Source organism: Pteropus medius, unplaced genomic scaffold (assembly GCF_902729225.1).
Source record: "Pteropus medius unplaced genomic scaffold, Ma_sr-lr_union100, whole genome shotgun sequence".
In the NCBI taxonomy this organism is placed as follows: domain Eukaryota; kingdom Metazoa; phylum Chordata; class Mammalia; order Chiroptera; family Pteropodidae; genus Pteropus; species Pteropus medius.
In genome coordinates, this window is record NW_024350326.1 from 385,577 (window position 1) to 409,791 (window position 24,215).

A 24,215-nucleotide genomic window follows, 5' to 3' on the forward strand; every position below is an offset into this window, starting at 1 on the left:
CATTGCGTGTTCACTGCTCATAGTTAGATTTCTTTCTGTCACCACATATTTGACCCCTTTTACCCCACCTACCTCGGTCCCTACCCTCTGGTAACCCCTAGTGTATTGTGCATGTCTATGAGTCTCTGTTTGTTTGTCCTGTTCGTTTGTTGGTTTTAGGTTTATATCTCTCATATAAGTGATATCATGTGACTTTCAACCTTTTCTGTCTGGCTCATTTTGCTTAGCATGCTAAGGACTTGGCCCCTTTAGGAGGCGTCTGGTGCTGCTGCAGCCTCTGTCCCATTCAGCTGCTGGGGACCCAGCAGCCTCGGGTCCTCGCCCCCTCCCACCCCCTACCATCGCAGGCTGATTTCTTATTTCTCTCCCTAGTTGTAGGGCTTGTTCATCTAGATCCCGGGCGACTTTCCTTGCTGTTTGCTCCGTGCTCTGTCACAACTTTGATGTGGTCGCAAGAAGGATTAAGAAAGACTCTATCATCTACACCGTTTTTTTCCAAAAGCTTCAGCGGCAGGAATTTGATAAGGAATGTGTTATGTAGATGAACACAAAGTAATGCTGCCTGGAAGTCTTGGACCGCTGTCATCTAATCTAAGTTCCCAGCTCGAGTTTATTTGACTTTTCTTATGTTTGTATTTTATTGAGATATAATTGACATATAACATTATGCAATTTCAGGTGTCCAACATCATGATTCAATATATGAGTATATTGCAATGTGCCCACCACAACGCGTCTAGTTACCGTCCGTCACCCGATACAGTTACACGTCATTTTCTTGCAATGAGAACTTTTAATCATGTTCTCTCTCAGCAGTTTTCTCTCTCTACAATTTTCAAATATGCAATACAGTATTATTAATTATGTTATTTTAGTTAATAGTATTATTAACTAGTGTTATTAATTACAGTCACCATGCTGTACAGTACATCCCCATGATTGAGTTATTTTATAACTAGAAGTTTGTACCTGTCACCCACCCCCACCCTGTACCTCTGGCAACCACCAGTCTGTTCTCCATATCTATGAGTTTGATTTTTCAAACATTTCCACATTTAAGTGAGATCACATGGTATTTGGCTTTCTCTAACTTATTTCACTTGGCATAATGCCTATATGGACCATCCGTGTTGTTGCAAATGACAGGACTTCCTTCTTATTTATGGCTGAATAATTTTGGATGGTATGCGTACCACATTTTCTTCATCCATTCATTCATCGATGGGTACTTAGGGCTGATCCCACACCTTGGCTATTGTAAATAATGCCAAGATGAACATGGTGATGCAGCTGTGTTTCCAGTTAGAGTTTTCATTTCCTCCACATCGATAACCCAGAAGTGGAATCGCTGGCTCGTATGGCAGCTCTATTTTTAGGAACCGCCATACTGACTACATTGTGGCTGTACCAATTCGCAGTTTCACCAAGAGGGCTAGAGGGTTCCCCTTTCTTCACATCCTCTTTCTATATCACTTATTATTTTTCTCTTGTTGATAATCTCAGCTTGAGTTGTGCTAGACCACAAGGCGATTGAATTGTACGGATCATGCTTTCTTTAGTCCTTCGCTTGCTCAAGACGATCATCTTTGCAATATATAAGGAGACTCAGGGGGCTGTGAACCTGGTTACCTGTCGTTCACCTGGACTCCGGGGCAGGGGCACATCCAGGTTTTGTGGAGCCTGACATTTATACGAATGTTGAGATAGTCCCTTGGGGGAAAAAAAATGAAATGCGACACACGTATGAAATTTTACGAAATGATAAAACACTTCACATCAAGTCACACAAGTTAAAATGCTCAAAACCAAAATAGAAAACAATTCAGAAAAATTACAGACTGATTTTTATTAGTAGTAGAGCGTACCTGTCTGGCACACCTGCGTAACACACCTTCTACACAGTTTTCGTGATACTGTTTGATTGCTTCTTTCTATGAGAACAATTGTCATATCAATAAATGTTAATATTACATAGTAAATATTAGGAATGGCTATAATACTATTATATTTATGTAATATAGAGAATTGACAGAATTCAGTATTTCCTCCAGCACAGTTGATTGAAATTTCTTTTTCTTGTATCCTTTCAGAATCCTTCTTTCAGTTCTACAACTTGCTACTGAGAACGTCCAAAATGTTTCATATCATTGTGGAACGTGGGGAAACGTTCAAGTCTCTTTCACACGAGAGCACTGGGGTTCCAGGTTATGTCCTCACATCCCCGGAGCCCTTGCCAGGCTTTGAGAAAGGGACCGAGCCTGTGAGGGGCTCAGGGCGAAGCTTCCTGAGCTGTACGGAGAGCAGATTTGCTTCCGTGCCGATGTCCCGCCTGTGGGGTCCCCGCCGAATGGGGCGAGGGTCTCCCTTTGCACATCCCTCTTGAGTGGACCTGTGCTCCATCACTGTCCCACAGACCCTCGAGGGTCTGAGGGTCTGAGGGTCTGTGGGACAGTGATGTCCCCCAACCTTTATGTCCCCAGAACCACTCAGTTTCCCCGCTGCATTCCACCCTCCATCGGATTTGGGCCTGAATTCTCTCGATCTTAAGAAAGTTGAAAATGATTCGTTTTCAGAACATCTAGTCGTTTCAGCGGGGGGTTGTTCCCCCAGTTACCAGGACCAGCCCTGTTTCTCTCTTCCAACCAAGCTGGGCTCCTGGGTGATCCCCATTCTGGACTTACGTACCATGTGGAAGGCGCTTGTTTCCAGACTCTCATCCGGACAAGCTCCCCAACCTCTGGGGGCTTCAGTATATCCACCTGCCCAGCGGTGAGCGGGGAGAGGGTGGGCCAGGGTGCTCTCTCAGCCCCGTGTCACCACGCCCCCCGCCATACCCGATGGCCTGTGGAGCCCAAGTTCCCCTTCCAGGCGTGGCCACAGCTCTCTCAGCCTTTGCTTCCTGTCGGGGAGTCCTCGGCCCCAGCACACACTCTGCACGTTTCCTTCCTTGACACAGGGACCTGGACCCAGGCTCTACGCTGTCGGACGCAGACATGGTGCCCCTGCTGCTGCTGCCCCTGCTGTGGGGAGGTGAGTGGGGCGAGGGGGAGGCACAGGCACGCACAGGGGAGGCGCCGGAGCTGCACCTGAACCTCTGTGTCCCCACAGGGTCCCTTCAGGACAATTCCGGGTTCAAGCTCCGAGTGCAGAAGTCAGTGAGAGTGCAGGAGGGTCTGTGCGTCGTCGTGCCCTGCTCCTTCTCCTACTCCTGGAGTTTGTGGTATAACCCTGCCGAACTCTACGTGTACTGGTACTGGAAGGGGCCCAACACACACCGCAACAGTCTTGTGGCCACGAATGACCCAACCAAAGCAGTGTCCGTGGAGACCCAGGGCCGATTCTACCTCCTCGAGGACCCCATGACCAACAACTGTTCTCTGGGCATCAGAGACGCCAGGAAGAGTGACGCAGGAAACTACTTCTTCCGAGTGGAGAGAGGATATTTTGTGAAACATAATTACCTTGATGAGACGCTTAATTTGAAGGTGACAGGTATAGCAGGGGCCCAGGAGAGGACCTGGAATGTGGGACCCCGTGTCAGAACAGGGACAGGACTCTGGAACAGCTGCTGTCCAGGCCTTGGGGCAGGAATGATGGGAAGAGACGCGGGACCTGGGGTGAGCTTCGGCCCTGAGGCTTGGGTCCTTGCCCACTGGGTCCCAGGCACCTCCCTGTCTGCTCCCCAGTCCTGACAGAGAAGCCTGACATCCACGTACCGGAGGGCCTGGAGTCCGGCCGCCCCACGCGCCTGACCTGCAGCCTGCCAGGGTACTGTGGATGGGGGAGTCTCAGCTTCTCCTGGGTGGGGGCCGCTCTGGGCTCTCTGAAGCCCCAGACCCTCCTCGCATCCTCCGTGCTCACCCTCACCCCGAGGCCCAGGGACCACGGCACTAACCTCAGCTGTCAGGTGAAACGCCAAGATCGGGTGATCAGAGAGAGAATCATCAGGCTCAATGTCTCCTGTGAGTTTGGAGGGGTGGCTGGTCCCTGGGGGCAGTGGGTTTGGGGTGGGGTGTGTGTGTGTGTGTGTGCGCGCGTGCGTGCGCTGAGCTGATTTGTGTATGCATTTGAGTCTCGGGGGAAGTGGGAGTGGGCCAGCATCCCCACCTCCCTGCTCCTACTGCCCCTCCTTGGCTGTGGGGTCCATTTCCAACTTGCTCCTCACCTCTGAAGTGGGGCCATATCTTTCTATTCCAGATGCCCCACAGAACCTCACCATCAGCATCTTCTTCAGAAATGTCACAGGTAGGATAGAACTTCGGCCCTTGGGTGCTGGGACCTGTCCTTGGGCTACTGTGGAGCGGGATTGGGCAATCAGAGTTTGAATGGGATCAGCTCTAAGAAGGGCAAGGATAAAAATCACCACCCTCCCTCCCCTACCTCTTGTGGACGTGTGCACCTGTACACACTTGTACATACTGTTTGAAGCCCACGTCACCTCACCATGGCACTGCCCCTAGCTTTCCATCTTTCCCGCTGCTCCTTGGAATATTGCTAGGACTAAGCCTTAGTCCTAGTTCCTGCTGCATGCACTGGCTGCCTCACGAAGCCATGGGGGTCTCTGCTTTCCTTTGCCTACAGTCCAGGCATGTCCTAGTGGGACCTTGAGCCTTCCTTGAAGCTGAGAGACCCAGATACTTTGTGCCAAGCTCCTCGGGGTGTACTTGGTCCAGCCTCTGAACCTAGACAGAACCAAGCCAGTGGGCCAGGGGAGGAGACAGAGATGTCAAGCTGAAGGAGGGGTTGATGGAGACTGTCAGCCCCCCATCTTTCTCTCTCTCTCTCTCTCATTCTCTCTCTCTCTGTCTCTCTCTCTCTCTCCCCGCTCTGTCTTTGTCTCTCTGTCTCTCTCCAGAGATGACGAGATATGTGGGGAACGCAAGGAATGGCTCATCTCTTCCAGTCCTGGAAGGGGACGCCCTGCGCCTGGTCTGTGCTGCTGACAGCAACCCTCCTGCCACACTGAGCTGGGCCCAGCGGGGCGAGACCCTAAGCCCCTCCCAGCCTTCAAGCCCCGGGATCCTGGAGCTGCCCCGGGTGGAGTCGGGGCATGAAGGCGAAGTCACCTGCCGAGCTCAGCACCCGGGGGGCTCCCCGCACGTCTCCCTATACCTCTCTGTGCAGAGTGAGTGGGGAGCAGGGGAAGCAGCAGAGAGAGGCCCCCCGGGGTGGGCAGGGGAGAGGCGCCGCTGACCCTTCTCCCCTCTTCCCCACAGGCCCCCTACAGCTGCTGGGACCCTCCTGCTCCTGGGAGGACGCGGGGCTGCACTGCAGCTGCTCCTCCCACGCCCGGCCGGCCCCTTCCCTGCGCTGGAGGCTGGGGGAGCAGCTGCTGGAAGGGAACCTCAGCAACGCCTCCCTCACCGTCACCTCCACTTCAGCCGGGCCCTGGGCCAACAGCTCCCTGAGCCTCCGCGGGGGGCTGAGCTCCAGCCTCAGACTCAGCTGCGAGGCCCGGAATGCCCACGGGGCCGCCAGTGCTGCTATCCTGCTGCCAGGTCTGGGGTCTGCTGGGTGCAGAGGCTTAGGAAGAAAGGAGTGGGTCGCGACGAGGCTTGGGAAAGGGCTGGGCCCGGACAGCAGGTGATGGCCAGCAGCGGCCCTCCACCTCCTGTGTCAACAGAACCTACAGCCAGTTCTGCAAGGAGGTCGGGAGACGGGACAGAGTGCCGGGAAGGGGTCATTTCATGCCCCTCTTCTCGGCAGGGAAGTCGGGATCCCTGGAGGGCGTGGTTCCTGGGGCTCTTGGAGGTGCTGGCGCCATGGCCTTGCTGTCCCTGTGTCTGTGCCTCATCTTCTTTTGCATGTAAGCCTTTGTCCTGGGGAGGTGCAGGAAGGGGTGTGGTAGCAGGTGCAGACAGAGGTCACCGAATCCCAGAAAGGCAGAGCTAAGTACATCGGGAGGGGCCTTTTTTTGGCGGGGGGTGGGGGTTAAACTTTATTGAGTTATAAGTCCCATGTATTTAAAGTGTACAATTCCTTGGCTTTTAGTTCGTTCACAGAGTTGTGCGTTCATCACCACGATCAATTTTTAGAACTTTTTCGCTGGCCTAAAATGAAAAAGAAACCAAAAAGAGAAAGAAAGAAACCACACGCCCCTTCATTGTCATTCTGCCCCTATCCTTCCTTTAGCCCTAGGCAACCACTAATTTATTTTCTGTTTCTCTAGATTTGTCCATTCTGGACGTTTCGTATAAACGGAATCATATAATAAATAGACATGGTCCTCTATGGCTGACATCTTTCATACAGCAGGATATTTCCAAGGTTCCTGCATGTGTCAATACGTTATCCCTTTTTATTTCTGAATAACATTTCATCGTATGGATGAGGCACATTTGTTTGTCCATTCATCCGTTGGTGGACATTTAGGTTGTTTCTACATTTCGGCTATCACGAATAGCACTGCCTATGCTGATCACTCTCGTACACGTTTTTGTGTGTAAGCGGGGTTTTTCGTGATGGGAATTCAGTCCTGGCCAAACGCCTGGTCGTCCTCATGTGCATGTCGAGAGGGTCTCCTAGTTTGCTCCCTGGGTCCAGATGCCTCAGTTGTCCTCCCAGGGAGTGGGGGCAGCCTGCCCACCTGTGCCTGATTTCTCCCCTTAGACTGAAAGCCCGCAGGAAGCAAGCAGCCGGAAGACCGAAGGGCAAGGACGATGAAGACCCTGTCATGGGTACAGTCTCCTGGGTGAGCGATGCGAGAGTCTTTTCACGCAGTGTCTGGGTCCATTCGAGAAGTTCAGACTGAGCCACTTCCCCAAATCCATTTCTCCATTGTCAGCTGGGCACAAAGCTGAGAGCTGACGTCCCCTGGGCTTTTCCCCTTCCTCTCCCGGAAGCTGTGGTCAGCCTCCCGCCACCCCTGCTGAATGCTGAGCTTACCAGACACAAGCTGCCAGAACCATCCCCCCAAAACCGATTACTCTCTACCCATTCCGGGCATGTCACTTCACCTCTCCCCACCTCTGTGTCCCCATCTGCAAAGGGGGGATGATAAGAGTGTCACTCATGCTGGGTTTTTGTGAGGATTCACTGTGATCAGTAAGCCCTCGATAGCATCTAATCGGTGGCGGTATTATGACATTTTAAGTGAATGAGCAAATCGTTGAGTTCATCAGACGCGTGTGTGGAGCGAGGGGATGGATGGAGTCCAACGTGCCCTTGGGGTGTGCCTGCCTTATTTCTTCCCTGACTCCCTCTCTCCCCTTCACAAAGGGTTCCAAGCACAAGCCCTGTCCGGACAGCCCCCTAGACCAAGCGCCACCTGCTGAGGAGTCCCCTCCTCCAGAGGGGCAGCAGGATATCTACTACGCCAACGTCACCTTTCTCAGGAGGCAGTCACAGGAGCCTCAGGACCAGGAGGCCGGCAGCACCACCGAGTACTCAGAGATCAACAAAAGCAAATGAGGCCTCATCCAGGACTTGGGGCTGGCGGAGGAGCCATGACCCGCTGGGGGAAGGAAGTCAGTGAGTAAGCGATGAAGCCCGGGGAGACTTGGTGGCAATGCTAACGAAGAAACAGGTGGCAGGGCTAACAAGACTTGGGCTCAAAGGCAGGCTTCAGCACCTCCCGAGCCATCTTTAGCAAGCGTTTCGCTTCATTTCTCTGTTGCTCCGTTTGCCATTCTGTGCCTCAAGAGGTCATGCATCCAACCTCGAAGGTGATGGTGAGCATTAAAGGTTCAGTGCACGGACATCAACGCACACGGGTCCTGTCGCACGGTGTGTGCTCAGGGCTTGTGGGTCTCTCTCTCTCTCTCTCTCTCTCAACAGACAGGTCCTGCTTGCAAGTTACCCTGAGGCCCGGGGGTGACCGGGCATGGAGGACAAGGTGGCAACATGTTGGTGTCACTCTCCTCCCCAGAATTCTTCGAAGCCTCCCCCGGTTAAGACCAGCCCCTCAGCCTCGCGCTCGGTTCATGACATGGTATCTTATAGGCTCTCTGGGGTCATCTCGTTGCCCCACTTTGACCTGTCAGTTCTTCCAGCACATTCCTTCGCCTCCCGATCTCCAGTCCCTTCCCTATTCCGTTACGGGCCCCATGGGGATGGATCTTTGTGACGGCTGTCAAAGTCGACTGGATGTTTTCTCACTAGAAAAAAATATTCATTCAGAGAAAAAGCAAGCAGGAAGCCCTTCTTCCAGAGGGGAAGAGGAAGCTAAAGGGAGGGGCTGTAATGACCACAAAGCCTTGTTGTGACATCTAGTTCTTCCCCGGGGAGCTCTCGGGACCATGTCGGGTGTGAGCGCTCCTCCCACAGCACCGCCTCCCGCCATTCCTGTCCTGGGTTAAGGTCTCTGTGGCAAATCTGGATGAGCGACAGCTGCCCTCGACTCTCTCCTACACGAGCCCCTTCCCAACCCCCTGGCCTTAGACAGAACACCACAGGTGTCTTGCCCTGGCGTTTATCTGCTCCCCAGCCCTCTCCTCCCGGCCTTTGTTCCTTCGGCCAGCCGCGCTGGTCCACACCAAGGGATTTGCCATTCGAGATCCCCCTGCTGGAGGCCGCGCCACATTGCTTGCTCCTGAGTTACACCATCCCGTCCTTCCAACCGTAGTTTGTGGACAGATTTGGGGTGAGGGGGGTGGACTGAAGAAAGAGCTCACTCTCTCCCTCCGCTAGAGCTGAACTAATTTAACTTTTAAAAAGAAAGCACGAAAACAAAAAGTTGCAATTCGCCAGCAGTGTTATGGCGTAAGCTTTTTCGATTGTGAGTTCCTGATGTTAAGCCCTCGATCGCCGAGGCGCCCCCCCATCCATTTCTGAGGCGTCCGTCTGGGATAAGCACATTGCCAGCTACACAGCTGGATGAAGAGCCAGACTGTCCCATCCGTGAAGTTCCCCCTTTTGGAAAGTCTGGGGTGACCTAGATAACTGTCCCCTACCCGTGCTTTAATTCCCTGTCTCATGTTTACGATTGGCCAGTGGTCCACCTGAGAAAACCTAGGCCCTTCACCGTCCATCCCAATAGAGGCAGAGCCCCAGGTTCTCTCCCTCTCTCTATCTCTGTCTGTCGCTGTGTCTCTCCCACTCCCTCCATCCTCCCCCTACCCCCCAATACCTTGCTGGGGGGCCCTCGGGCGTGTTGTGTATCCTTCGGGACCTGTGAGTGCAGTCGTCCCCCAGGAGATATGTTCCAAGTTCCCCAGTGGATGCTTGAAACCACAGATGGTACCAAACCCTGTATATATGATGATTGTTCCTATACATATGTACCCATGATAAAGGTTAATTTACAGATTAACGACAGTAACGAGAATAAAATAGAACAGTTATAACGATATGCTGTGATGAAATTTATGTGAATGTGGTGTCTCTTTCTCTCAAAATATCTACTGTAGTGTACTTACCCCCCTTCTCGTGATGAGATGAAGTGAGCCGAATGACGTAACTTTAGGCTACTACGAGTGTTATTTGAACACAGGTACCACGATACTGTGATAGTTAATCTGCATGAATAATTAACTTACTAAAGTATTTAACAAATGAAAACTTCTCTGTCCCCCTAGATAGTACTAGATACTAGGAAATGTAGAATCCATTTCCTTCTGATCAAGACTTGTGCCGAAAATAACAAAATCCTTTGGGGAAAAAGTGACTAGAAAAAAATAAAACCCCTCACTTAAAAAGCACAGGATACCTGAAAAGAAAAGAAAATGAAAATGGGAACTTGTTAGGCCAGAGTCTGGGGGGAAGCCTGACTCCAGAGAGTTAGGAAGAATATTGAAGCCGATACACCAAAACGGCCAATGGCATTTGCCCATCACGATCACGTGAGCTTTTGTTCTGTGGCTCTGTGCGGCCTGGAAATGAGTCAGGACCCCTGCCCAGGCACACAGCAGGGGCTCGGGACGGGCTGGCACTGTTCGAGCGGGGCCCAGAACCTGGCAGAGGCACGAGGCGAGCAGCCCCGGAATTCGCAGAGATGACTCAGGTTTATTCACCATGTCATTTACAGGTGCCCGCGCTCCCAGCTCGGATCCCGGAAGGGTCCCTAGAAGGTGGGGACGGCCTCGGGGGCCGGAGTTCGGACCCGCTCCCCGTCGCGCGGCGCCCCGGGTGGCCCGGCCTCGTCCCGCCCGCGGCGGCCCTTGCCGATGGCCAGGCGCGGCCGGCCGCGGTCCAGGCCGTCCAGGAGCGCGCAGGCCTGGCAGAGCGCGCGGCTGGCCAGCGCCCCGCAGCGGGAGCAGGCGCCGGGGGGCGGCGGCCGCGCGGCCGGGGCCAGCGCCAGGCGCTCGGCCGAGTGCACCAGGTCCAGCACGGCGGACGGCCGCGCCGCCTCCAGCAGCTTGAGCAGGTGGCGCGCGTGGCCGCGGAAGGCCTCGGGCGCGTAGACGCACTCCTCGGAGAAGTAGTCGAGGCGGCGGAAGTGCGCGTACAGCACCACCTCCTTCTGCGAGGCCAGCTGCAGGGGGCGGCAGCGCGGCAGGGCGCCCCCCTCGCCCGGCGAGCCCAGGCCCCCGCCCCGGGCCAGCCGGCCGGCGTCGCCCCGCAGGAAGTTCATGAGCACGGTCTCCGCCATGTCGTCGGCGTTGTGGCCTGGGGGAGACACGGGGGGGAGGGAGCGAGTGAGGAGGGCGCGCCGTGGGTGGAGAGTTACCGGGGAGAGGCCGACAGAGGAGTTAAAAGGCACGGTCGCGTTTCAGACTACGGATGGCTTCCGAGGGAGACCGCCCTGCGCGCCCCACCTTTTGCGAAGGGAGACACGAAGGATGCCATTTGTTTTTTAAATGCAGAGAACCACAGCCCCGACCCCCAGAGAGCGTACCCCTCGACCTCTGTCTTCCAACGTGTGTGTACCGAGATGATGGCGGTGACTTAAGAGCTGGCCGCGACCATCCCGGGACGCGCACACTCCTCTCTCCCGATGGAGACCCTCCCCCTAGGACGCACCCGGGGTCTCCGTTTCACCTCTTGGGCATGCGCCCCAGCCCGCTGTCAGTGCCCGCCCTCGCCTGTCCCTCCTCCACAGCACCCTCCCGCTCCTGCTGCCCCGCATGCGCTCACCGGTCACCACGTGCGTGGCTCCCACGAGGCGCGCCCCTTCCTCCAGCGCCCGGCGCCGCAGCACCCCGCAGAAGGTGCAGCAGGAGCGGCTGCGGCCGGAGCCGGCCGTGCTGCGGGCCACGGCGTCCATCGTCCAGCCCCCGAACAGGTCCGCATAGGCCACGACGGTGAGCGGCAGCTCCCAGCGCGCCGCCTGGCGCCGCACGGCCGCCAGCGCCGCGTCCCGGTAGCCGCCGATGCCCTCGTCCACGGCCACCAGGTGCAGCGAGATGCCCAGGCGCGGCGCCAGCTCGCGCAGCACGTGCGCCAGCACGGTGGAGTCCTTGCCGCCCGAAGCACCCACGGCCACCACGGCTCCGGGCGGCAGCAGGCGACCCGCCACCACCGTGTGCAGCACCTCGGCCTCGAAGGCGGCGCAGAAGCAGGCGCCGCACAGCGCTTGGCCCGAGCGCGGGCGACGGAGTGCGGCGCGCGCCTTGTGGCAGGAGGCGCACTGCGGGGCGGGCATCGCGGGGTCCCGGCGGAGTGGAAGGGGTCGGCTTCTCCTGGACGGGGAGAGCGGAGGCGGGTTACACGTGGATTCCAGATGGCGGAGTCGTTGCCTCCTGAGAGGCTGCCTGGATAGCGCCCAGAATAAACCCAGTGCCTGGAACATTCTTCCCCAGAACTATGCAGTCCTGGCACCTTCAAGTCTCAGCTTAAGCTTGCTGTTGTTATTCGTTTATTCGTTCGTTCGTTCGTTCGTTCGTTCGTTCATTCATTCATTCATTCATTCATTCAACAGATACCAACTTGGCGGATCCCAGGCACTGGGGACACACAGCAGTGAACAAAGCTTAAGCTTGCTCTCATTCATTCATTCAACAGATACCAACTTGGCAGATCCCAGGCACTGGGGACATACAGCAGTGAACAAAGCAGGAAAGGCTGCGGGCACTCAGTTCGAGTGGAAGAACCAACCCATGGAAAAGTAAGAAATAACCAGGATACTTTAAAATACGAGAAGTAACTGAGGGAGTTAGCGCTGAGATGAGGCCAGACGAACGAGGAGGAGGAGTCAGGCCTTAGATGTCAGGCCTTAGATCGTGTTCCAGATAGAGTTCACCGCAAACGGAAAAGACCGGAAGGCCAGGGCCTGTCTGTGTTCAGGTGGTTGGGGAGCCTGTTGTGGCGAAGGCAGGAGAAGGTTGGGGGCTTGGAGGCTGGCAGGGCGAGGGGCTTGGAGGCTGGCAGGGCGAGGAGCTTGGGCTTTATTCTGAGATCAGAGCCCATGGAGGGTTTTAAGCTGTGGGGTGGCGGGATCTGATTCTTGTTTTAACAGGATCTCTCGGACTGCTGTGTGTGAATAGAGGGTGGAGAGTGACAAGGGCCACCAGTCAGGAGGCTCTTTCAGTGAGCCAGGTGAGCAATAAGGTGGCTCGGAGCAGAGTGGAGGCCGTGAACGTAGAGAGAAGGGGTCGGATTCTGGATCCCCTTTGTAAGCGGGGCATTTGGGACTCACACGAGACTCAGGTGGGGGACGACAGTGGATGAGAGAAACAGGACTAGGGACAACTACGAGGTTTTGGCCTGAACCACTGGAAGGACAGTGGGACCACTTAGTGGGGAAGAGGTAGGGGGTAGGGGAGAATGGGGTAATAGTGTGAGAGGGGTAGGTTTAGGGCAGAGAGTCTGGAATTTTGTTTGGGCATGTACAGTTGAGGTCATTTGCTCGGGAAGTCTTTGCTGAACCCTGGGCTGGGTCTGGCACCTAGTCTGAGGTCCCACAGCCGCCTGGACCGCCCACCAGGCCAGCCCTGACCACTCTCGGTTGTAACCAGGACAGAGGACGGTGCGTTTGCATCGCACCCATCTTGGGGAGGAAGAACGAAGAGTCGGACCGGGTCGCAGAGTCCAAAGCGGGTCAGCAGCGACACTGCCTGCTTAGGACGCGCTCGACCGGAGGGCCGCGGGGAGACGGGCGTTGGGGGATCACGGAGAGGAGCGCCGCGCCTTCTCTCCGGGGATGCCTACCGTCATGCGTCGGGGAGAAATATGGAGACTATCGAATACCATACGGCAGCGCGACAAAAGCCGCGGGATGGGCCCGCGGCAGGAGAAGGTACCCACCTGAGCAGAACGCGCGCTGGAAGGTCCGAGCTGCGAGAAAACGCGGAAGCCGGGGAAGACTACGACTCCCAGAAGTCTACGCGCCTCCGGCTCCCAGGAGCCCGTGCGGCGGTTCTCCCGAAAAGCGGACGGCCTTCGGAAGAGCTCGGCCTACAACTCCCGGCGAGCCTCGCGGTGACGTCACGCGCCCCGCCCCCGGATCCCAGAATGCTCCGGTCCCGTCCGGCCGCTGTCCCATCTGCAATCATTCCTGAATGCAGTATATTGTCCGGTACAGAAAGGGATCCAGGAAGCTAGAGAAAGACAAAAAGATACGGGAGGTTTCCATGTTTTCCCCATAACGGAAAGACTTAACGAGCAGGGGCAAATTGTCTGGAGCATTCAGCCGTTCTTTTTAAGACGCCGAAGGATTTAAAACAGGCCTATGCAGCCTACGGTCCTTCTGCTCCTTTTACTTTGGCATTGCTTGAAGGACTGCAATACGAAACTCTGCCTCCCTGTGACTGGAAAACGATTGCTAGGGCTTGCTTATCGGGGGAGATTATCCATTATGGAAAAGCGAATGGCATAATCTCAGGGAACAGCAAGCCGGGCGTAACGCACCGAATGCTATTTCTATTACGGTAGAAATGTTGACTGCAGAGGGACAGTATCTAGATTTGATGCAACAAATGATATTTCAGTCACAGGTATATCAACAAATTAACATTGGTGCTATGAAGGCTTGACGCGGTTTGCCTACATCGGGGGCCAAGTCTGAGGAACTCAGTGGCGAGCGACAGGGGCCGGACGAGTTACAGCGGGACTTTGTTTCCCGTCTTTTACAGGCAGTATCTAGAACAGTGTCTGATGCTGAGACAGGAAGAATAATAGTAAAACAGCTTGCCTATGAGAATGCCAATAAACCCTGCCAAACAGCACTTAGACCCCATAGGAAGACGGGTACGCTATCTGACTTTATTAGAACATTGCTGATATTGGGCCGGCTTACGTACAGGGAGCTGCATTGGCTGCTGCGTTAGCTCAATTCTTGGGTAGCTTAAAGGTCCCGCAGGGCAAAGTTGGAAAAGGTGGAGGAACTTGTTTTCGCTGTGGCGGAGTTGGACACCTTGCCAGGGAATGTGCTACTAGAAGCTTGGCTGACGGGCAGAGAGGCCACCCCACCCCTCCGGGTAGTGAGGTGAGCAAACCCAGGACACCTGGAATTTGCCCTAGATGTCAGTGAGGAAAGCATTGGGCTAATGTAAATCACGTCATGACGCCCGGGGCAATTTGCTGCAGGGAAATGGGCCACGCGGACGGTTCGGTTCCGCCCTCATCAAATAATGGGGGCCCTTACTACCAACCCATCGGTGGTCCTTTGCAATGCACCAGAGAAAGTTCAGAGGTCTACACCTTTTCCATATTTAGGAACTATAATTTTGCAGCGAACAATTAAACCACAAAAGGTTCAAATTCAATTTGACTCATTAAAGACACTTCATGATTTTCAGAAATTACTTGGAGATGTAAGTAATTAGGTCACAATTAGGAATCACCACAGGACAACTACAGATTTTATTTGATATTATGAGAGGAGATTCTGATTCTTCTTCAAGAGAATTAACTCCTGCCGCTGAACAGGCTTTACAATTAGTAAATGAGGCCATAGAAAATACACAGGTCTATCACATAGACTCCTCCCTGTCTTCGATATTAATAATTTGTCCAACTAAACCTCTTCCAACTGGAATTATATGGCAGAAACCAGGGCCAATAGAATGGTTACATTTGTACAATTCTGCTTCAAAAGTTCTTGACCCTTATTATGAGTTAGTTTCTCTTCTTACAGATAAGGGTTGAACTTGGATGCAACAGCTCTTGGGAAGAGATCCTAATATAATTATTCCTTATAATCAGAAGCAGCAAGCGTGGTTAAATCAGTATTCTGATTCGTGGTCATTATCTGTAGCTCAATATAATGCAACCATTGATTGTCATTATCTACCTGATAAGCTAATACAGTTTCTAATACAAACACCTGTTATTTTTCCAAAGGTGGTTTTTCAAGTACCTATTTCTAAAGCTATTACTGTCTTTATGGATGGTTCCAATAATGGAGTTGCTGCTATACATACCCCTACTCGGACTTATTCGAAGCAAACTAACGTGACTTCATCTCAGAGAACTGAGTTATTGGTTTTAGTATGGGCTTTAGAGCTGTTTCCACAACAACCTGTAAATATTTATTCAGACAGTGAAAGTGCTCATCAAATTGTTAAGCAATGTCATGAAAGCCAAATCCATCTGCCTTTTCCTCATTATGGAGTTAATCCACGAGGACTGTTAACCTAATCATATCTGGCAGATGGACGTTACTCATGTTGGGTCTTTCCGAAATAGTCCATGTGTTCTTACCGCGGTAGATACCAGTTCTGGCTTTATATATGCCACTGGTCATTCAGGTGAAAGTTCTGAACATGTCATTGGTCATCGTTTGCAAACTTTTGCAGTCCTTGGCCTTCCCAGGCAAATCGAGACTGACAACGGGCCTGGATATACTAGGAAAGCATTTCAACAATTTTGTAAATTTCAGATTGCATACGTGACAAGTATATCCTATAATCCTCAAAGACAAGGCATTGTGGAACGTGCTCACCGTACCCTAAAAGTTCAAATACAAAAACAAAAAGGGGGAGTCAGCACCATGACTCCTTAGAGTATCTTAAACCTGGTACTTTTTCCTTTAAAGTTTTTGAACACAGATGATGATGGTCGAACAGCCGCAGAACGGTTCTGGTCTCCTTCCGGCACTCTGCGAGCAGTGGTTCGTTGGAAGGATCCATTAACTAATGAATGGCATGGCCCTGATCCCGTTTTAGTGTGGGGCCGGGGGCGTGTTTGTTTTTCCTGAAGGTGCAGATGGACCTCGTTGGCTGCCTGAGAGGCTGATCAGGCATTGTGACGATGGCGGATGGATCAGAGCCGGAGAAGCTCGTCCTTCCTCTGAAGCGCCTGAAGATCACTCCTCCGGTAGTTCCACAATCCAGGGGAACTCGGAGCGCAGGTAATCCCACGTGGGGGGATATTAAACCCATGATTGGTCTCATCGCCTTGTTGCTCATAAAAACTGGATGACACCTGGAGGGTACGTAGCCTCTTTGATGACCACCCGGAAAGGACACGTTCGAAAGTCCTCGTGGCGAGCCTTTGCAGCTTTGGACTTTGTTAATCTATCTGATTCGTCTACTGCAGATTTGAATATTAAGCATAGCTATGGGGTTCAAGCCTGCGTTGGTGCCCCCTATGTTTTTCTAGTTGGACAATTGCAAACAAATGCTTCCAATGGACTTCTTAATGTATCTCGTACCAATTGTAATTCAACCGATTGCGTGGGTCCCCATAATAAGGGGTCAGATCTACTGGTTTGAAATCAACCAAGTTCTATCATGTTACCAACTAAATTAGTAGAACCTCGGTATGATGATAGTGGGGTACGAACTCTGTTAGAAATGAGATCTGCTTCGAGTAGAGATAAGGGAATTACCGGACTTGTTATTGCGGGACTAGTAGCTTTCGTGTCCTTAATAGCTGTGGCAGTAACTGCAGCAGTGGCCTTATCTCAAAGCAGGCAAAATGCTAACTTTGTTAAGGAGTTGGCTCATAATACTTCTATGGCTATGAAGACACAAGATACTGATTGAAAATTAGAGGTTAAGCTGAACGCCTTAGAATCTGTCGTAGTGCAGATAGGAATTTGAAGTAGAAGCTCTGTAAAAAAAGAGCAAGTGTGCGCTGTCGTGCTGCTTAGAAGGGGCGTGTGGAACTAATGTAATCTCTAATCAATCTAAGTGGAATTGGCAACAGGTACAATTGCGTTTACAACGTGTTTGGCATCAGTCATTTAAGTCTAGATTTGCGTAATTTCCATCAGGAGAGTTTGGATATACAGAATGCAAAGGATACTATTATTAATCCAAGAGATTCAGCTAAAGATTTATTAGATAATTTGCAAGGATTTAATCCTTCCAACATGCTTAAATATACTTTTTGGATTTTAGCTGGAATCGTCTGCTTACTTATTGTATTCTTCTGTGCTTTTCCAGTCCGCTGCCGAATCATCCAGCGACAATTAATACGGTCTCAAATTGGTCTGCATTCATTGCGGCTTCTAATTGAAAGGGGGAAATGTGGAGAGTGGTTTGTAAGCTGACGAGGTCCTTGGAAACTGTGAGGGCAACCAAGGGTTCCCTCGCCTCCGCAAATTCTTCCCGAGAACAAGATAGTACAAATATAGCCACAGGCAGATAAATAAGCTGAAGGCCATGAGCAAAGGTGGTCTCGGATAAACAGAAAAAAACAAAGTTACTATGCTTTAGAGAAACTGCTTATCCTGGCAGCAATTGTGTTTTCCTGAATAAAAGCAGCTTGCAAAAATAAAACTGGACCGTTGTTCACCATTCGGTGGACTTTGGACCTCCCGATCCCTGCTTTCTGTCTTCTTTCTTTTCTTCATGTCCCACCGTTCCCACTCGAGTTTATTTTCCAGGGCCACGCTGGACGTGGCAGGACTGACCACTTGCTGGATGTGGCACTCAGCCTTCCAGCCCCCAAACCACCCCCTCTTCTTCGCGGTGTATCTATTCTAAGTTCCTCTTGTGTCTACCTACGTGAGGCCCTTCCCTTGATAGGATTTAGAGTGGAGGGTGACAGGGGTGGGGGACATTCGAGTGTCCAAATCTGTTGCAAGGGTTAAACCCTGGTCTTCAGGCTCATTCATTTGTTAACCATTTCGTGAGGCTTCCTTTGCACCAGCCCCTGCTCTGTGAGACACAGGCATTTCAGGCCTGTTCTGGTGATAAAGCTGGACGCAAGATACTAGATGTCACGGGCTGCTAACCAGGACATGGCGGGGTGTGGGGGCGATAGCCTGTGCCAGACACTGTACCCTGCACTGCCCACGCACCATCATAAAATCTTCTGTAAAGTGGGGAATGACGATAATAGTACCTGCTAGGCAGAGTGTTCGTGAAGATAAATGATTTATGGACCAAACAGTAAACTTTCATTATTTTCATCTCATTTAATTCTCAAAATCACAGCTGGCTTCCTTTTCTGGGGCAGCCATAAATTTTCTTTTAAAGCAGGCTGTGATGTGGGGATTTCGAAACCTCAGTCAACCTATACATAGTCTAAGTCACTTCCCAGCTGGGGTTGATTCTGTTCCCCAGAGAACATTTAGCAATGGCTGGGGACATTTTTGCTTGCAACAGCTGGGTAACAAGGAGAAGGCTGTGGGGTGGTATGTGGTAGGTGGAGGCCAGATATGGCCCCAAGCACCGCCCATCGTGGCCTGTCATAACAAAGTTATTCAGCCCCAAACAACAGTGCCAAGGCTGAGAAAGCCCGGCCTGCGCGGTAGTCTGCTGTGCTTTGGTTTTCTCCCCCAAAACTAGTTTGCAAATTCACTTATTTCTGTGTCGGTTTTAGTCTCCCGCTTTGAAAGTTTCTTTAGCTAAATATTTAAGCAGATCTCAACACCACTCGCATACTTTTGAGGGAGAACTTGGTAAAAAGGTTAACTTCGAGCTGGGTGTCAGTGAAGAAAAGAGGATGTGAAAGCCGACCTGCCCAGGTGACTAAGCACCACTTGCTTAGTTGTGTGACCTTGAGTAAGTGGCTTAAACCTTTCTGTGTCCTCCTCACCGTCATTAGGGATGGTAATAGCAATCGTTGGGAGAATTCAATGAGTTAATGTATGTAAAGGATTAAGGCTAGTGCTTGGCACTTAGTGCGGTAAAGTGTGCGGGGCTGGGGGTGGGCAGGTGTCCTACGTGGGCAGTGTCTGTCCTACGTCAGTTACTTGAGGTAGCAGTCATCGGCAGTGCAGAGACCTCAACCTGTTCCCCTTGTCCTTAGTGGCCGTGTTCCTCAACCAGCTGGCACCATTGGGCGGAAGTTTCTCGTGGGCACTGCAAACATTTTACATTAACCACCGAACAAAGCAGATTTTGAGTCAAAAAGCATCGTCAATAATGAAGAGTATCATCATAGACAAGAAAGAGATAACCAGGTAGAGAATAATGCACACCGAGTCTAACAGAGATCGTTAATTTTTACTTGGACATTTTATTCAGTGTAACTTGAACAATTTGTCCTTGAAAACCTTCCAGTGAAAACACACACACACACACACACACACACACACACACACACACACACACACACACACACACCCACAAGCTTTTACTAATGCTTTGGCCATTCTGAATCCAGAACATCCCAACACGAGCCAAGCGGGTAGAAGAGAAATACACAGCGCGGTGCAGGGCGTGTTGTGTATGTACCACACCCGGAAGCCCTCTGCCTCGTTAGATGAAACAGGTTCTCTGCCTCAAAAGACATTTCAGACCTCGACGTCTGGAAGTTTAGGAACCGCCTTAGAGCGAAAGCACAACCTGATCTGGGGCAAGTATTTCTGAGCCTAACAGATCCAACCAGAAAGACCTCCTGATGGAAAAAGTTGGTTTCATTCTGAAAGAAGAAACAGATTTCTAATGGTGGAGCTTAGGTGGGAGGAGGGGCTTAGGTGGGAGGAGGGGCTTCCGGGTGGTTCGGTTTCCACGCCTTCCCTGTCTGCAGTGTCTTTCCTGGAAAGTGTGGCCTTGGAGAGAACATAGTATGTGACGTAAGTCAGCCAAAGGTCCCCTCTGCCTCGGCCTCTCCCTTTTCATTGAAAAGTGGGGCCTGATAAACCTGGGCAGAGAGAGCACTAGGCATCCCACCCTCTGACCACTGATTCCCTCAGCCTGACTCAGAAAACAGAGCTGGGACCTGCCAGGGAGGAAAGGAGACCCGCCGGGACCTTCTGGACCAGGTGGGCTCCTACAGGATGGATAAGCACATCCACGGCAGCCAGGCAGCTTGCTTTCTACAAATGAAAATATGAAACGAAACTACCACATCACTTGGAAAACGTGGATGTATGCTCTGCTGACTCAAGTCTCGAAACACGCGTGAGATTTGCTGCTAGTTTAGGACATCAGATTTTTTTTCTTGACATCTTATGTAACTTTGGGAAACAAAAAAAATATAGGTTGATTTTATTGTATTTGGTTCAACGGTTGTGAAGTAGTCTATGTGTGTGTGTGTGTGTGTGTGTGTGTGTAAATGACACAAGGCAAAGGTAAGTTTAGGAGTTAACAAGAATACATCCTTATGCTTCCGCACCTGGTGACATGATTCTTGCTGCCAAATTCTTTTTTTAGAAAGATCATTGGTCATAATTTTTTCCAAGAGCCCGAAATACGGTAGCTCTGTCTTACGTCACAATCCTTATCATTGCAATATGAATTACAAAATGAGGAATAAGGAAAAAAATCATTTGTGAAATCTACAAAACCCTCGGATACTAAAATGCCTCTGTCACGTTTCCTGTGGAGTCAGAAGGGCCTTGTTTTTACTGAGCTCTCCAGGGGACAAACCACGCTTTTGATAACAGCAGCCTTTCCTGTCCCAGCACAAGGAGGAGGCAGTCTGGAAAAGGGAGCTCTCCCCTGTGTGTGTGCAAAGCCATGGAAGAGAGCCCCGGGGGCGGGGGATGGGCAAAATGAGAGGCTTGTAAAATGGGAGGAGTAACCTTCTGGTTTTTCTCCCAGAATGGAACAGCAGAGGGGGCTCCTGTTGTTATTTCTGGGGGTACAACTGCTTGTGGGGTTATTCCTCTACCAAAACTAGTACCACCGTGGCTTCACGTCCTGAGGTGGAAGACGAGCTGCCTTCCGCGGCCCAGGTCTCCTCCCCAGGGATCCCCAGCAGGCCGTGCGCTCCAGCGTCAGCCAGATCCAGCCTGTGGATGTCAGTGAGGAGGATGTCAGTGAGGATGATTCGGCAGCTGCCCCATCACCTCGCCCTGCATCAGTAAGCTTGTAGGGGCCTCCGATGCGTCCAGCCCCTCGGCTTTGAAGAGTTGGTGGGAAGCCCCGTGGAGGGGCCAGAATCGAAGCAGGAGGCAACGGACCTGGTGGCTGGTGGCGATGGAGACAGTGCCCATTACCTATTGCTGCATCATTACACATCACCCCTAAATTGAATGTCTTTAAACAGTCGTTAACTCTCAGAGTTTATGTGGGTCAGGAATTCGAGGAAGGGCTCAGCTGGGCAGTGGTCCAGGTTTTTCAAGCAGTTGCAATGAGATGTGGCAGGAGCTGGCCAGGCACCTCCATCTCCTGTGACCTCAAGGCCTCTCTGTGATGTCTCTGCAGTGGACTAGTTTGGGCTTCTTCACAGCATGGTGGCCTAGAGCTTACGTGGCAGCTGACGGCTTCAACGTAGAAGCCGAGTGGCCTTTTCTGATGGAGCCTCAAGAGCCACTTAGTATCACTTCTGCCACACTCCATTCACTGAAACAGCCATAAAGATCTACCCGATTTTATGGGGCGGGAACACAGGCTCAACTCTCCACAGGAGGAGTGTCATAGTCACCTTGTAAGAAGGGCCTGTTGGATAAGACACTGCGGGCATTTTTACAAAAAATATAGTCTGCCGCAGAAGGAAAGGAGGCACAGCCAGAGGTGAGCGGGGACAGCGGACCCCTCAGTGACAGTGGGAACTGAGCAGGAGGGTATTCCGAGATGTAGGGAGAGTGGGTGGCCTGAGAACCATCCAGGAGGAGACCTGTGGGAGGCAGGTTAGGACTGGTGCTCAGGAGGCAGAGGCAGGACTTGGGGTCCATCGGAAGAAAAGTGCCAGGAGGTGATGAGTTCGGCTGGGGGCGGGGTGGGGTGGGGGCGGAAGGGGAGGGAAGAAACAAAATGGGAGCCAGAGGAGAGACGCAGGCAGAATCAGAGGTGGAGGGGAAACCAGGAGGACAGCATTTTTGAGTCACCTGGGGCTGCTCGGAGCCCTTCGTGCTGGTGTTTGAGTTCCCAGAGCTGCCTTGATAAAGTACCACGAGTTGGGTGGTTTAAGACAATAGAAATCCTTTCACGGAGGCCAGAAGGCCAAAATTAAGGTGTGGGCAGAGTTGGTCCCTCCTGGACGTTCTGAGGGAGAAACCACCCTATGCCTGTCTCCTGGTATCTGGTGGTTGCCAGCAACCCTCGGCGTTCTTGGCTTGTTGGCACATCACTTCACTTTATGCCCCTGTGGGCGCTTTCTCTCTGGGGCGTCACATGGCCTTCTTTTTAGAACAGCGGTCATTGGTTTTAGGCCCACTCTAATCCAGTAAGACTGCATTGTAACCTATTACGTCTGCAAAGACTCTATTTTCAAATAAGGTTCATTTCGAAGTGCTGGGCGGACACGAATTGGGGTGGGGGAGGTGTCATGATTCGACCCAGTACAGCTGGGTCATGGAGTTTCTGAGGTAGGTCCCAGATTGTCTCTGGCCTCTACTTCTCTCGGGTGGCCCCTTTAGATGATCCCAAAGAACCTGACGATGGAGCAGGGGGTGGAAAAGAAGCCACTGTGGAGCTGGGAGGCCAATCCCAGCCACCTGACCGCTGGACACGGCACCACGCAGCAGCAGCGGTGCCCTGCTCTGGACAAGCCCAACTCTGCAGCACCTGCTCTTTCCCCTGCATCCCTTCCTGCAGCGCTGGCAACTGCACTATGCTGTCTATGTGGCGAACCAGGTGTGGCAGCCATGGGGAAGGGCAAGGGCAAGAGGGCACAGGGCTCCGAGCATGGTCTCGGACAGTCTTGGGTGAAGTTATCACTCTCTGAGCTGAGAGTGTCTGGCCAGAGAGTATCCGGAGGGCTGGATTTATGAGTCAAGAAGAACTGGAGTTGGAGGGGATTAGAGTCAAGGGCTATAGGCGTGTGCTAGACTGGCTGATCTAGGGTCAGCTCAAATGACCCTGAAGGACAGTCTCACTGAGTCTGGGCCTGTCTGTGACTGGGGGCGATAAAGCTAAGGGGTAAATTAAAGGAGTTTGGGGTCAGTTAGATGCTTCTTTGAATCTCGGCCTAGCCCCTCTGTGTGGTCTGAGTGTTGGAACAGTCACTAATCCATCCATCCATCCATCCATCCATCCATCCATCCATCCATCCATCCATCCAACACTGTTACTCAGAGTAACTATGTATAAGTTCGAGAACAGCTTATCCTCTGTGCCATGGTTTTCTCATTCATGAGACAGGGATGATAACAACACCTCCATCACTGGGTTGTGGGAAAAATTAATTTAATGAATGTAAAGCAGTGAGGCCAATACCTGGCACATAGTAGGTGCTCAATAAGTGATATGATGACGATGGGTGATTATGATGATAATGATGGTGATGATTGGTTTCGAAGGTGATGATTCTGGTAGTGACACTTATAATTAAGACGCTGCTGGTGACAGTGGTGATGGTAATGGTGATGGTGGAGCCCCTGCTCTCCAAGGGGCTGCAGCCCCTCTACACCAGCCTCATCGTGGACATCAACTCGCCAGCCTCGGGAGCGCCCAGTGCTGAGTTGATGGGTATCTGGAGGCTGGACTGAAATCCTAGAGACTAGGGTTGCAGGGCAGCCCTCCCACCCGGTTTCTTATTAAAGGAGAGTTTATTTTACTTGTTTCTTCTCTGCCAGCCCTAATCCCCATCCTTTCATTTCCATTCATTCGGGGTCCCACTCATATTCACCAAGCACTGATTCTCTTCACGCTGTTCCAAGTGCTTAACATACTTTTACTTCTCATGCGAATTCATGGGAGTAGGCACTATTATAATCTTCCTTTTGAAAACCAGGACAGATGAGTTAAATAACTTGCCCAAATGGCATAGAATCAAATACGGGAAACTGACTCCTGGTCCTGTCCACTTAAAGATTATATCAGTCTGCTTCTTGTAGCAAAAAAAAAAAAAAAAAAAAAAAAAGTGGGGAAAAGAATGAATAAAAAACATGAAAGGAGGGCTGAATAAATTGCAGCACGTGCATATACCATGCAGCCGTCGAACAGCTGTATCGTAGCATGAGAACAAGGTGCACAATGTACGATGATTCTATATTTACAAAACAAAGAGGAAGGAGTTTTTACCCAGGTGTATGATTATGAGCATAGTAAAGAGTATGTGTGGATAACAGTTGTTGGCAAAAAGCCAGAGTAGTTTTGGCTTGCAGGCCACAT

At 51.8% G+C, this 24,215-nt stretch overlaps 2 protein-coding genes, 1 long non-coding RNA gene and 1 pseudogene across 7 annotated transcripts in view; 3 read left to right on the forward strand and 1 right to left on the reverse strand.

Annotated features, from left to right (window-relative positions):
- The window catches only part of SIGLEC5 (sialic acid binding Ig like lectin 5), a 45,168-nt gene extending 35,866 nt beyond the window's left edge, over positions 1 to 9,302 (forward strand). For 2 of the 3 annotated variants that reach the window (XM_039839487.1, XM_039839489.1), the window contains 9 exons: positions 2,957 to 3,030; positions 3,109 to 3,492; positions 3,687 to 3,962; positions 4,198 to 4,245; positions 4,856 to 5,125; positions 5,217 to 5,498; positions 5,707 to 5,806; positions 6,610 to 6,691; positions 7,219 to 9,302. In XM_039839487.1, coding sequence (XP_039695421.1) covers positions 2,957 to 3,030; positions 3,109 to 3,492; positions 3,687 to 3,962; positions 4,198 to 4,245; positions 4,856 to 5,125; positions 5,217 to 5,498; positions 5,707 to 5,806; positions 6,610 to 6,691; positions 7,219 to 7,410 — 1,708 coding nt within the window. In that variant the 3' untranslated portion in view covers positions 7,411 to 9,302. Of the gene's footprint in view, positions 1 to 2,090; positions 2,770 to 2,956; positions 3,031 to 3,108; positions 3,493 to 3,686; positions 3,963 to 4,197; positions 4,246 to 4,855; positions 5,126 to 5,216; positions 5,499 to 5,706; positions 5,807 to 6,609; positions 6,692 to 7,218 lie in introns of those variants that run through there. The other variant, XM_039839488.1, reaches the window with a different exon arrangement.
- A 620-nt stretch (positions 9,303 to 9,922) lies between these two features.
- CTU1 (cytosolic thiouridylase subunit 1) lies at positions 9,923 to 13,263 on the reverse strand. Of its 2 annotated transcripts, none has more exons than XM_039839569.1 (3): positions 13,123 to 13,263; positions 11,014 to 11,558; positions 9,923 to 10,545 (listed from the first exon to the last, which is right to left on the reverse strand). In XM_039839569.1, exons 2-3 carry the CDS (start codon positions 11,519 to 11,521, stop codon positions 10,001 to 10,003), a joined length of 1,053 nt encoding a protein of 350 aa, XP_039695503.1. In that variant the 5' UTR covers positions 11,522 to 11,558; positions 13,123 to 13,263; the 3' UTR covers positions 9,923 to 10,000. The 2 variants fall into 2 exon arrangements, with proteins under 2 accessions (XP_039695503.1, XP_039695504.1); XM_039839570.1 differs by having other exon boundaries at positions 13,027 to 13,128.
- Positions 11,869 to 17,587, forward strand: LOC120584002 (uncharacterized). 2 transcript variants are annotated; one of them, XR_005647918.1, is made up of 3 exons: positions 11,869 to 11,983; positions 12,335 to 12,414; positions 12,834 to 17,587. It is a non-coding gene; the product is annotated as an uncharacterized LOC120584002 (long non-coding RNA). The 2 variants fall into 2 exon arrangements; XR_005647917.1 differs by having other exon boundaries at positions 12,335 to 17,587.
- Positions 17,588 to 20,713: 3,126 nt separating this feature from the next.
- Positions 20,714 to 23,038, forward strand: LOC120583997 (beta-1,4-galactosyltransferase 3-like; annotated as a pseudogene).
- The last annotated feature ends 1,177 nt before the right edge of the window (positions 23,039 to 24,215 follow it).

Coding starts and splice junctions, on each gene's coding strand:
- CTU1 (XM_039839569.1), bottom strand. CDS start 11,521: ATGCCCGCCCCGCAGTGCGCCTCCTGCCACAAGGCGCGCGCCGCACTC. Junction 10,546..11,013: donor AGCCACGCACGTGGTGACCG/GTGAGCGCATGC, acceptor TGTCTCCCCCAG/GCCACAACGCCGACGACATG.